This window comes from Podarcis filfolensis, assembly GCF_964270895.1.
Source record: "Podarcis filfolensis genome assembly, chromosome: 2".
Classification (NCBI taxonomy): domain Eukaryota; kingdom Metazoa; phylum Chordata; class Lepidosauria; order Squamata; family Lacertidae; genus Podarcis; species Podarcis filfolensis.
In genome coordinates this window covers 64,001,827-64,015,073 of record NC_139605.1, presented here as the reverse complement: position 1 = coordinate 64,015,073, position 13,247 = coordinate 64,001,827, and the positions used below count along the sequence as shown (strand labels likewise).

General features: G+C 41.4%; 1 protein-coding gene across 3 annotated transcripts in view; it reads right to left on the bottom strand.

Annotated features, from left to right (window-relative positions):
- Window positions 1-13,247, bottom strand: part of RASGEF1C (RasGEF domain family member 1C) — an 84,101-nt gene that overhangs the window by 37,491 nt on the left and 33,363 nt on the right. For 2 of the 3 annotated variants that reach the window (XM_083592666.1, XM_083592664.1), the window contains exon 2: window positions 1,952-2,133. In XM_083592666.1, coding sequence (XP_083448792.1) covers window positions 1,952-2,131 — 180 coding nt within the window. In that variant the 5' untranslated portion in view covers window positions 2,132-2,133. Of the gene's footprint in view, window positions 1-1,951; window positions 2,134-4,006; window positions 4,117-13,247 lie in introns of those variants that run through there. The other variant, XM_083592665.1, reaches the window with a different exon arrangement.

The following is a 13,247-nucleotide window of genomic DNA, read 5'->3' as shown; positions in this document are numbered from 1 at the left end:
GACCATGTGGTGGGCTGGACTATATTTTGGAAAAAAATATGAACAAATTCCTATGCTCCACAAATAACCCAGAGATGCATTTTAAATAAAAGGACACATTCTACTCATGTAAAAACACGCTGATTCCCGGACGGTCCCCAGGCCGGATTGAGAAGGAGATTGGGCCGCATCTGGCCCCCAGGCCTTAGGTTGCCTATCTCTGATATAGCCATTGATCATTTTCCTAATGATATCAAGCAGGCTGAAAGTAGAATGCTGGAAATCTTACACACTTACTTGGGATTACATTATATTGAACGCAATATGATTTAATTTCAACTAATTAGTAGATCAAAACTGTTAACCACATTTTTTGAGACACATGGTTGAGGATAAAAACCAATATTGTTGCAGCTAATTAAACAGCACCTATGCAAAATGCATAAGGTATTGTATAGTCCTGCAGTGTTACATGAAGAAAAAACCAACAATGTTAAGATTAAACATCTGCTTCACAACCAAAAAACAAACAAACAAACAGGCAAAGAAATTAGATAATTTTGTTATACTTTTAGTTTCCAATTTTTTCATGCTTCATTCACAGGAAAAAATTAATCTATGAATATATGAAACTGTGAATATAATATGGATATGTATCATGTTCATGTGTGTGTTGCTAAAAATGTCAGAATTTGCTGAATTTTGCAATTAATGACTTTGAAGCATTAGCCTTGGTAGAGTATTCATCTCCAGCAGAGTGGAGTTTTTTGAAAAATAGCCACTCTTTTCATGGGGTAAAGCTGCAATCTTGAGTGCTCATTTCCTTTCATGTAAATGACCATTGTTTTCAATCAAAAGCTGTTAGGCTATAGACTCTCACTAATGAAGTACTTTTAGCTCTAGATGTAACAACAAAAGCCAAGTTAACAGTGGCTGCAATTGAGGCCTAAGTTATACATATTTAGAAGTAATTGAACTAAATGGAACTTAAGATCTTTTAACTGTGAGTGCAATTGAAAGCAGCATTTAGCAAACTAGAATTAGCAATAATAAGAACTTGCCCCCTGATCCAGCTGGTTAGGCTATTCTTAGTATATGATATTTGCTTAACATCCCTTCCTCCCCTTGACTTTGCCCCAGTGATTTGGATGAAGTCTGGGAAGAATAATACAAACTTCAGGTTAAATCAAAGGGTTACACAGAACCATTTATCTTGCAGTGTATCCTACATTTCATCAAACATTTACAATTCTTGTCATGATACAAATTTCCTTTCCACTTGGGCAACCATGCTACTTCAGTGTGAAAGAGCTCTACAAGAATCACATAATCATAAATATTTATTCCCTATCATTCCACTGAATACAGCAATACCCAAGGTGGGTTACAACTCACATAGTATAGTACACTATTGATAAAACTTGCAGTGATCCAGTAAAACAGTATGGGAGATCACATTCAGTATACTCAAGCCCTTAAGTTCATTCAAACAAAATAGCATTTTAATGCCCCATAAACCAAGCAGACCTCCTACTATGTTGAAAGCCCTCAACCAAACCTCCGACAACAGTGGGATTCAGATAAATCTCCCACAATGACTGAAACATGAATGAGGACTCATATGGGAGATGTTGTTCCATTGGTACCTTAGTCCTAAATCATTTAGGACTTTTAAAGTGGTAGCTAGCACTTGAACTGGGATTTGAAATGGATGAAACCCATCAGTGGAAGCCCTGCACAAAGACCACCACTTGTGCAATGGGGCTTTCTTCTCTCTCCTCTCCCCCCAAAAAAAATTGGCTCTAGGGGTTGTTGAGAGAACTTCCAGAACATAAGTGAAAAGGGAGGGGGGAACATTCTGTCTGGCTAGCTGAAATGCATGCCCTGACAGTATGATGGACATAGCAATAATTCCTCCCAATGATCCAGTTCATGAAAGCGATGTGGCAGCTTACATTAACATAGGACTTACCTCAGGGTAGTAGTCAGCTGTAGGTATAAGATGCTGGATTAAAGCATCAAGAGATGCTGAGGTGAGGTTTCCATCTTGAAAGATCAGCCCTCCTTCATCACCTTCTTTGGGTGGATGTAGATGATGAGGGCTGAAGCCACAAGGAGTAAACATGCTGGTAGAGCTCAGTGTTTGGGGCATCCCTGTAACAGAAGGCAGAGCAAGATCTTAATGTCAGCAGAGTTCAACTAGAGCTGTGGCCATAAACTGAAATGTTACCCAACAGTGCATAAGTAAAAGGAAAGATTTAGGTTTGCAAAATCTCTCAGGTGTTTGGAAGAAGAGCTGCCTTTCCCCCCAAAATTCCAGTAAGAATTTTGCTGCTTGCTAGGACTCCTTTTCCAACATTACCATCTGACAGGGAAGTGCCTTCCTTGGCCCAGCCTCCCCTCCCCATTCTTCCTTATCTGCCTCTTCATCTTCCTCCAGAGCCTGCAGACCCTGAAGATGCTGAGTGACACATGACACTCTGATGGCCATTTTCAGAACAATTAATTAATTGTGCACTGCCTGAAGACTCTCCCCTCATTTTTTGCCCTTAATCTAGGTCAGGGATGGGGAAACTTGTGGCCTTTCAGATGTTGGATTCCAAGCCCCATCATCCCTTACAGTTGACCACGCTGACTGAGGCTCGTGGAAGCTGGAGCCCAATAGCAGTTGGAGAGCCACAGGTTCCCTGCCTGTAGCTTAGATGAAAGCCTGTAAGATCCCTGTCAGGCAGCTGTATATATTCCTATTAATAAACCTGTCAAGTTTCTAACATCTGAATTCAGTAGTTAACATTCTGCAGTCAGCACATCTTGATAACTCAAACAACTCAATGTCTATGCCTGCTTAAACTAAAACATTAAGGAATCAACTCTTATTTGAGGGGAAAGAAATTAAGAGTGTGTGCCCTAGCATTGTGCCTAGGTTCACATTCCACAGGGTGGATATGTATTACTGTTCTCTCTCTCATTCTTACTTTTCATTCTGCCAGAAATAACTTGCCTCACACAGTGCTTTCTGCTGAGGGTAAACAAGGCAAAGATAATAAGGTGCCAAGTGATGATGATAATGATAAATTACACAGGGGCTTTCTATGGATTGCGAAGGTAGCAGCAATCTGGCTGTGGCAGCAGGATATAAGTGTGACAATGCTTTTAAAATGTCCCAGAGATATCTCCCTGGGCCTCCCATGGGTGGGAGAAGAGAGGATAAATCCTTGCAAAAGCAGATGGTTTCAGCAATGGCAGGGCAGTTATAGCACTTACTTAGCCTCTTAAATGGCAAGGAAGCCTTCTTCTGCCAAAGCTATTTGGGATCCATCCCTGGCCCTGTTCCTACGCCAGCTACGCCATCAGTAGCAGCCTGCCTGCCTTGCTGAGGCCCACAAAATTGCTCTGGGCGGTATCTCTTGATGTACCCAGTCCACTGAAGTTCACTCTGTGGTCATGAGGCAGATCACACTTTGTTTGGGGCCATCTACTGGACCCCTTCATCGTGCAAACATTAGTCATTGTTCAAAGGGAATAGAAAACATCAAGCAGATATATATCTAATAGAAGAGGTCTATTCTGGTTCCTCTCTATTCTCATGTTGAATTATCCAGGAATAAGGAATGGGGCTGCACCAATCAGCGATGGCCCTGCTATTAACTGCACATCTCCTGACTTCTATGCACCCAGTGTGAATGGCTATGGCAAATAGTTATGTGCATAAAGCCTTTGCTGGGACCTCTAACTCTGAATGACCAGGATTGCAGATACTAGGGAAACCTTAATGCATACAACTCTATGTGCAAAGGTCCCCTTGATCCAGATGTTCACACTGTATTTGCAGACATCTGATGTGGGGCTACTCTATGCAGTCCTACTGTTTGTTCCTATAGCGTGCAGCACAACAGCAAAGAACATCCAAATAGCGCATACAACAACAAAAAATCCTGAAAAATGGCTTGGAGAAAGTATTTGGCTTGAAAAGTGCAGAAGAAATTCTTTTCTTTTCTTTTCTACCTTGCTTTTATGCACTCCTTACCACTTTATTCATGCTTCTTCTTCTTTGGCGATCACTCATAGCCGAGTAAGATTGTCTTCCATAAACACGGTTTTAACAATGATTCTGTAAGTGATTGTGGAGGCCAATTCTGAATCCACACGTCCTTCCACAGTAGAGACATTCGTTTCTGGGCGGGAATTGATCACTGTGTGGATTTGCCAAGCGTGCCTTCCTCTTAGCACGTTTCTCCCTTGCGTCCTGAGTTTGAGTGCCTTCAAAGTCTATGACACCTTTGGTAAAGGCTGTTCTCCAATTGGAGTGCTCGCAGGCAAGTGTTTCCCAATTGTTGGTGCTTATACTACATTTAAAAAGATTTGCCTTGAGACAGTCTTTAAACCTCTTTTGTTGACCACCAGCGTTACGCTTTCCATTTTTAAATTTGGAATAGAGCAGTTGCTTTGGAAGACGATAATCAGACATCTGCACAACAGTTGATGTTGAAGAATCATTGCTTCGACACTGGTGATCTTTGCTTCTTCCAGTACACTGGTATTAGTTTGCCTGTCTTCCTAAGTGATGTGTAAAAAATGTCAGAGACTCCATTGATGGAATCTTTTGAGGAGTTGGAGACACCAGAAATATCTTAAAAATAATAAGGAAGGCCACAGCTCACTCGTAGAGCATCTGCTCTGCATGTAGAAAGCCCTGGTTCAGTTTCCTAAAATTTCTGGGTAGGTATGGGAGAAAACACTGTGTGAAATCCCAGAGAGCCACTGGCAGTCAATGTCAGCAACACTACGTTAGATGGACCAATGGTCTGGTGCAGAATAAGGCAGCTTCCTACGTTCCTAATAAATTAATACATGGAGCAGCCATTCTGAGGCATATTATTAGCATTTAATACAATGCACTGTCCCTGTTGTTCCTCTAGATTTGGACCACTGCAGGGTATAGTCTGAAGGCACATAAGACCACCACCTTGTTAAAGACAAGTAGGTCGCAGTCTGCTCAGTACCTGGATGGGAGACTTCCTGGAAACCACGTGTGTGTTGACCTGGATCCCATGTTGGATGGAAGAAGGGTGTAATATGAATAATGCTTTGCTAGTTTTAACTATGAACAAAAGGTGGTGGTGGAAAAGAGATGTTACTTCACTTGGATTTGAATGACAAGGTTGTCAGTGCACTGAACCCTATTCAGGCTTCATTGATAGAATTTTCATTATCTCGTCCTTCAATGAGAAAGTCCCTGCAGTTTGGTCTGACTCACTCCTACGTTTGTTTCTAGAAAATCTGTAATAATATCGTCAGTGATGGATCTCCAACTACTGAAAGAAAGGGGGGGAAGGGCCTTCTCTTGATTAAAAACCAAACAAGACAACAAGAAGGCTTGATTTTGAAAGGACAGCATGGTCATTAACAGTAATTGAATTTGTGTTACTCTAGCAAGGAAAGAATCTATAGAAGTATCTTGTTTTAAAGGGGGGTATGCAGTGTATTGATAGTAATCTTCCCAGCCTCAAAGGATTGCTGTTCATCCTACATTATATTAAATGCAGTGTACATACTGTATTAAATCTGGAAAGATGGCCAAATCCCACGTATTGCCAGCATATTGCCACCATATTACTGTTGTGTTTCTATGGCAATAATCTCTATAAAAGTATGTAGCTGTATAGAATGAGGAATGAATTTCACAGATGTAGAACTACTACAGCCACGGGTGTGTGTGTTTTGTTGTTGTTGTTTTTGGTATTTGCTTGCTTTTAAAAAAAAAAGGTTGCAAAACTGTATCAGTTACATGTCTCTCTCTTTCTTTTTTTATATAATATATTTTATTGGTTTTCAAATATAAAAACAAATTTGTACATTCCATACATCTTAATTACATCTTACTTCTCTTTTTTGACTTCCCTCAATTTATCTGAAATTCCTTCACTTTATTACTTGTCTCACACTTTCTCCAATGCATTCTGTGTCATAATTTATGCCCCACAGATCCCCTCTTTCGACCCCAGATTTATTAGCTAACAGAAATTAAGCAAAAGACTTCCCAGATATTGTTTAATAAATGCACATTATACTACTTCAAATGTCTTTTGAAAGCTAAGCGGAAGCAACATGCTCCTGAAGTCACTCCTGACTGAGGTAATATATAATTATCCCATTTTAACTTCATACCAGCCCTATGCCACATAGATTTTAGCAACAGTTATTTTTCCAAAGCTTTTAAAGATGAGCAGGGATTTGATAGCGTGTATTTCTATTCCAGATTCAACGCTCATTCTGATAATGCTCAAAACACACGTGTAAATATAGTTGTTGAAAGGCTGGCATGGCATGTTAGCCACAGAATAATTGCTTTTCATTCAGTGGATGTGAACATTTTGCTTTGAGGGATGTGTATTTCTCTAATAATGAGATACAATACTGTTAGACTTTATCCTACTGAAATAAACAGACAAAAACAGGAGTTGCCTGGAAGGACAGATTATACTGCATACATTAGAAAAGCAAAATCCTGTTTTTTCCTCATTGTGCAGGACTAGGATTTAGTTTTTTCTTTCTTTATTTCTTTTATGCATAACAACAGGGGAAAGGGATCAGCAGCCACATATCTTCTTCTCTTATTTTTCTCAGTTCTTCCTTTTTTCATATTCATTGCATTTGTTATCTTCATTTACATGACAACATAGCTCTGCTGTCTTCAATAGCTTATGGCTATTATAAATATAATTCATTTGACTTGAGCTCTGCTATGGGATTGTTTTGTTATACTTTGCATATATCAACTGGGGATAGCCAATGCGACACCTTCCAGATGTTGTACTCCAACTCCCATCAGTCCCAGTTAGCATGTCTGATGGTTTGGAATGATGGCAGCTGAGGTATAACATCTGGACAATACCAAGTTCGCTACCCCCAATCTAAATCTAAAAATATAGGGATTATATCAATATATTGTTTTGGGGCACATGCTCTTCCCCAGAAAGAACCCAAGACTCAGCTGCCAATGAAATATCAGTACAATAAACCCACTGAGTTAAACAAGTCAGGTAGGCAGCTCCACATCCAACAGCTGCTTGGTGAAGAATAACACTGGCACTAATTCCAAGGACGTCAGGATGTTGGGAGATTATGTCAGAATTAGCCTCATGGCACAGAGAAAGACAATCTAGGCTGGAAGCAAAGTGCAGGTGTGTTTGCAGGGCGGAGGAGAGTGACATTCTCAGTGAAGAAGAACTTAGAAATATATAGAGGCAGTTTTGGACTATCCATACTTATAAATTGGCAGAGAGCCATTTTTTGGTTAGTGTTACAAGTCGGCTTTGTGCAGCGTGTGTCAACAAGAAGTATGGATTCACAGGAGCCTCTTTCCGCTTAAACAGAAAAAGGTGCTTCAGCCCCAGAAGAGCAGGATTCTTTTAAAAGCAATAGAAAATCAGTCACCCAAGAGGCTTTTGTTAGATATCGTCTTACTTTAACCATAGTCCCTGTGCCATCATCGTAAGTCAGCATTCATCTGTGAGAACCATTCAGGGCTGCTTTTTTCCTCTCTAACAGCCAACTTTTCCTAAATCTACAGTTGTTATGGGCATTCAAGCAGGAACCCTGGAATAGGCGGAGACTTGTTCGAATGATTGTGAACAGGGTGGGCACAGCTCTGTTAACCCTGCTTGCAGGACTTGAGGTAATAATTTGTGAGGAAACCTTTGGTCCCGCTTTGCAAACCATGAAGTTAAGAGGCCCATCCCCTCCTACTTTGTTCAACGGCAGCATGGAAATCACTGCAAATAAGACTGTAATAATCAGAGGTCTTCCTCCAGGTCTCCCCACTTAATGAGGAGATGTGGATAGTTGTGCCCCCATTCTGGAATGCTGTCCCTATGAAGGTTCATCTGGTGTCTACAAAAGCATATTTTCAGCACCAAGGGAAGATATTTCTGTGTCCCCAGGCCTTTTAATAATGATTGCAATAACTAGACCAATTCTGCTTCACCTTTAGTACTGCTTGTTATTGTTTTTATTAATCTTGTACAGCTTTGTGATGGTTTTATGGTGATTTTTGAATTTATTGAATTGTACCCAACATTAGTTCTCGCTTCAGTAGCCAAACTGAAACCAACAGAGCTAAGTTAGTCATGTCCATTCATTTCAATGGGTCTATTCTGAGTAGAACTAGCTTTCTAAAGTATTTGGATTTTATGAACCATTCAGAGGATCTGGTAAACTGGATGGTGCTTTGAATGTAATAAATAAATAAATAAATGCAATTTGATATTTGAGAGAAGAACTTGGGCATCTTGGAGCTGATGCTTGTTTCAGGATAGTAAACTAACATTTACGATAAGTTCACCCAGAAAAGCCAATTATCACTGAAAATACTTAGGAGGAAGCCTTAATTTTGGGATCCAAAAAGCTTAAGAATGCAGCACTTGCCAAGATGGCTTACAAACACTTTGCAATGCATTGCCCAGTTGATGGTGAGATCCATCAGCAGGAGGTTCAACATACTAAACTATGTGAGTAACTCTCACAATGCAATCCTATGCATATCTACCCAGCAGCAGGGCCTTGCAGAGCCAGGCAGAGGCCCGGCCAGGTAGATAATGTGCCCCCCCTTTTTTACCCTGGGGATAACTGAAGTCTTATAAATAAGTAAGTATATAAATAATTTTCACAAAAGTTATGCTGACAAATAATTTTATTTCAAGGCTTGAACCGTATCTGCATATCTGAGTATCTGCCTTTGCGCCTCCGCATTCGCCCCAGTGCATCCCCTGTGATTGTGAATATGCTGACCAAGGCCCCCTTTGGAATCGGAGGCCCAGGCCAAGTGGCCCATATCCCCCCCCCCTGGTCTGGGCCTGCCCAGCAGCAAGGCCCACTGAATTCAATGGGACTTACTGCTGTGGGGGGGGGGGATTGCAGCCTCATTATCCTTCCATGGCTCAAGACCATTAGGCAGTGGAACCATCTTACTGTTTATGGCCATAAAAGCAGAGCATAAGGTAGTCAAAAGATTGGTTAAATGGATGTCTGTTTTAGTATTTCCGTCAGTGAATTGTCATTCACTATTTGCTGCCGATACACAGTCTTTTTTGCTTTCATCCCAATAAAACAAGTTTTATTACTGTAAACCCTCAGTGAATTATTGCTAAAAGCAAAACAGCTGCTTCTGCTTACTTATATAGCTACTGTGTCATCGGTGTCTCATGCATCAATTTGCAGAGCAGTTTAGGACAGCATGACTATGAAGCCTGTTCTCCTATTTTTTAACAAGTTGCCTATTTAAGATATCTGATGCAGACAGTCATTAGTTGTTGTCAAATTATCAGCAGTGCAAACACTGATGAAAAGCCAGCTGTGTTGGTATGAAAATAATCTATGTCCTGAACAAGAAGAATTAGTCTGGCATCACTGTTGGCTCAGTCAGGTAAGTGGGGAGTCAGAAGACTGCTGCAAACCTCCCTGTTCTACTAATGAGAAATAAGAATAATAAATGGCCGTATTTCACATATTAAGGAATATAAATGTATCCTAGGGTATTTTGTGAAGGTACACAAAACTGCCATCTTGTTGAAGCTAAGGTGTGCTTGGATAGAAGACAACTTGTGATGGAAGAAAGGCAGGATACAAATGAAAGAAAACAAATCAGTAACATTTATAGATCTCTTAGCATATTTTCACGTGCCTCACTCGTTAGATGCCTCTGCCTGATTTTCAGGAATTATCCCATCATACAGCACCCCCTGTTATGTCCCAGGCCTTTCATGAAGTCCCCCAAACACTCAGGCAAGGATTTTCAGGGACTACAAAAGGCTGTGGTGTGGAACAAGGATGCTAAACGGTTCCATTGTGCAAGAGGCCTTCTGCATACATAACTCTGGATATACGGTATCCCAAAAGGTTTTTTACAAATTGTGATTTATCTCTTACTTTCTTGTTACTCAAAAAAACCCATAAACTTTTGCAAGTGTTTTGTGAAAGCAGAATAACTAGGCTGCAACCCTATACTCACATTATCTGGTGTTAAGTCCCACTGAACTCAGTGGCGCTTACCTCTGAGTAGACACATAAGGGATTGTATCATAAGCCAGGGCAAAGTCACCATCAGAGCTGTTATAAATTGCCTTCCAGTAGGTTTAGAAAATTATTAGGTACATAATACTGAAGCCGATGGCAGTTGTTGCTTTCTTTTCACATTTTCAACAGGCCATAAAACATTCAATTTACAGCCTGAAAAGTTGTCAGATTGCATCATCCTATACATCACAATTAATGAAAAAACCTTGGCGATGCTCAAACAGGAAACAACGTATTAATTCAAGGAAGGTGAGTGAGAAAGGGGGAAAATATGTTTTTTTAGAGTCACAATCACATAGTGGCAATAAAGCATAAATTTGGAGACTTTTACCTGCTTATTCCTCAGAAGCAGGAAAGAAGCTGCTATGTGTTTAGTAACAACCAATACAACAACAGTGGTACCTCAGGTTAAGAACTTAATTCGTTCTGGAGGTCCGTTCTTAACCTGAAACTGTTCTTAACCTGAAGCACCACTTTAGCTAATGGGGCCTCCCGCTGCTGCCGTGCCGCTGCTGTGTGATTTCTGTTCTCATCCTGAAGCAAAGTTCTTAACTCGAGGTACTATTTCTGGGTTAGCGGAGTCTGTAACCTGAAGCGTCTGTAACCTGAGGTACCACTGTAGTGAGACCAGCAACATTAGGATGTCCCCTTTAAAGGGGCATCACTGTAAGGAATAACTGATAGTACAAACATGCAACGGGGTGGTCACTTTCACCCTTAGCCAGCCATCCGGCATCTACATGCTGGCACTGGCAGTGAGCCAAACTGGGCGTTGCTACCCATATTCTCTCCCATGTAAGTACATATCACATTTACACCATATACACAGCACACATGCACCATGCCCTTCTTTACTGCTGCTGAGATTTTCCAGTTTGTAGTGGCGAGAGATTGTTGGCTCGCTGTGCTCAGATGAGCTACTCACCCACTGCTGTCTGCCAGCCTTTGCGGCTTGAAGAGCCCTGCTGCTGCCAGAATGATACAAGGCAATCAAGACTGGAGGAGCAGCCAACAGCAGTTACCTCTGGGTTGCCCCAAGACATTTTGACACCTGAGGTGAACCACAAAATGGCACCTGTCCCCCTACCCCTGCCACCAGGGAAGAAGAGGTGAGTGAAGATCAAGGAGAATCAAATCCACCTTCCCCGGACCAGCAGAGCCTCCTATTTTTTCAGAGGCCCCTGTAGAGATAGCATGCAGGGGCTGCTGAGGAGGGAGTGGATTCTGCCCCTGTGGATCCTGCCACCTGAGGCAGTCGCCTCACCTTGCCTCACGGGTAACAGATACATATCAACAAGAATTCTAGCAGCATAGCATTCATTTATCTTAAGGACAAATGGGGCATGTTCATAATACTTGCTCCTGTTCTTCAGAAATGTTTTAGCAAAACAAAATATTTGCCAGCTACTCTCAATAATTGTCTATTTTTTTAAAAAAAATCTACCCATCTTTATGCCCTGAAAGATGCCCAGTGCATCAACAACAGTGTAACACTGAAATCAATTGCTAACATGCTGCTTGTGAAGAGAGCAAGGTCACCTTCCTGGCAGAATGCTTTTGTTTATGCTCATGTCTGTAAATTTTGTTTGATAGGAAAAACGAGTTACTGATTAGCATGAGCTTGAGAGACAGTCCCAAGCAGAATATAAATCAGAAACAGAATGATTTCCGGCCAATTAAATTAATCACCAATCAAAATTCTATCCAGGCAACAGCTCTCCAGAGCCTTTAATATCTTACCCCTCCAAATTTCTAATATAACTTTCCTTTTTATGTTAGCATCAGCGCAAAAAAAGGAGAAAGATCTTCAACAAGAGGCAAAGTGGATAAACTATTTGATCTTAAAATATTGTCAGTCATCAGAATTAAGGCATATCACCGTAAAAGGACATAATACTGAGCTGAATTAAATTGTTATTATTGCCTTGTTTCAGAGATCAATATAATTGCACCTGTTCAGGCGGCCATGTAATTAGGATGCCTTAGGGTGAAACTACAGCTTGGGATCAGGTTAGTCTCTTCCCTTCCTGAATGCTATGATTGGCTGATGAAGTCATCCTGGCTGTGGCACATAAAGGTTCATTTAGCAGCTATGGAGGGGGGTGGGGTGGAAAGAAAGCCTTTTCTGTAGTGGCTCCCTCTCTATGGAATCACCTCTCCTCTGCCAACATTAATAAGTATATTTCAAATTAGCACCAAAATACCATTATCTCAAGCTCTTGTGGGTGTTTAATTCTAGTGAGTTAGCTGTGATTTTAACTCTGCACAAACTGCATTTTATTTGTGTCATATTATTTATGTTTGAATTCGTAATTTGAAAGATGGTATATAGAAAGTTAAAAATGAATAAATATTTCACCTAGTTCTGAGATTCTTTTCCTTCGCCTTTTTTTTTTTTTAAATGCAGAACAGCCGTAAGCAGCTTTGAAGGCAAAGTGGAGGACCTGTAGAGTGTAGAGCGGTGTTCTGGGCCACACTTCAGAGTAAAATTTTGCTTGTGCCACAAGCAAGCTGGAACTGCAGTCCAGGTGGTCCCCTCTAAGCTTCAAGCTCAGTTTCAGATGTACAATAGAAACAGAATGCTGGTAGCCAGGGCCAGATTTAGGTTTGATGAGGCCCTAAGCTACTGAAGGTAATGGAGCCCTTTATATAGCAGGCGGGGCCTATTACCTACATCAGGGGTCGCCAACCTAAGGCCCATGGGCCACAAGTGGCCTATGGGGATTGTTTAACCAGCCCATGGACCCCCCCCTTGGGGACCCCCACCGCCCATTCAGTCAGCTACCGTGCGCTGCACTAAACTAGTGCAGAGCAAAGTGAGGACCACCTTCCGCAACGCTGGCCACCTTCTCATTGGCTGCAGGAAGTTCCTGCAGCCAATGGGAAGCTGTGTACGCCTCCTCTGCACTGGAAGGAGACAAAAAATAGCGTTTGTGCGTGTGCGCGCACTCCGGCCCACCGCGGCGCCTGCGGGCCTGTGAACTGGCCCAAGCCACAAAAACTTTGCCAACCCCTGACTTACATCATAGGAGCCTACACAACACAACAGCACTTGCTGTATGTAGGTTTTATTTGTTTTTTATCTTATATTTTAGAAATGTACATCCAGTTTTTCCTCTTTAAATTTTTTTTTTGGGGGGGCCAAGTGAGTGGGGCCCTAAGCTATATACATGATTTAGCTAATACGTAAATCC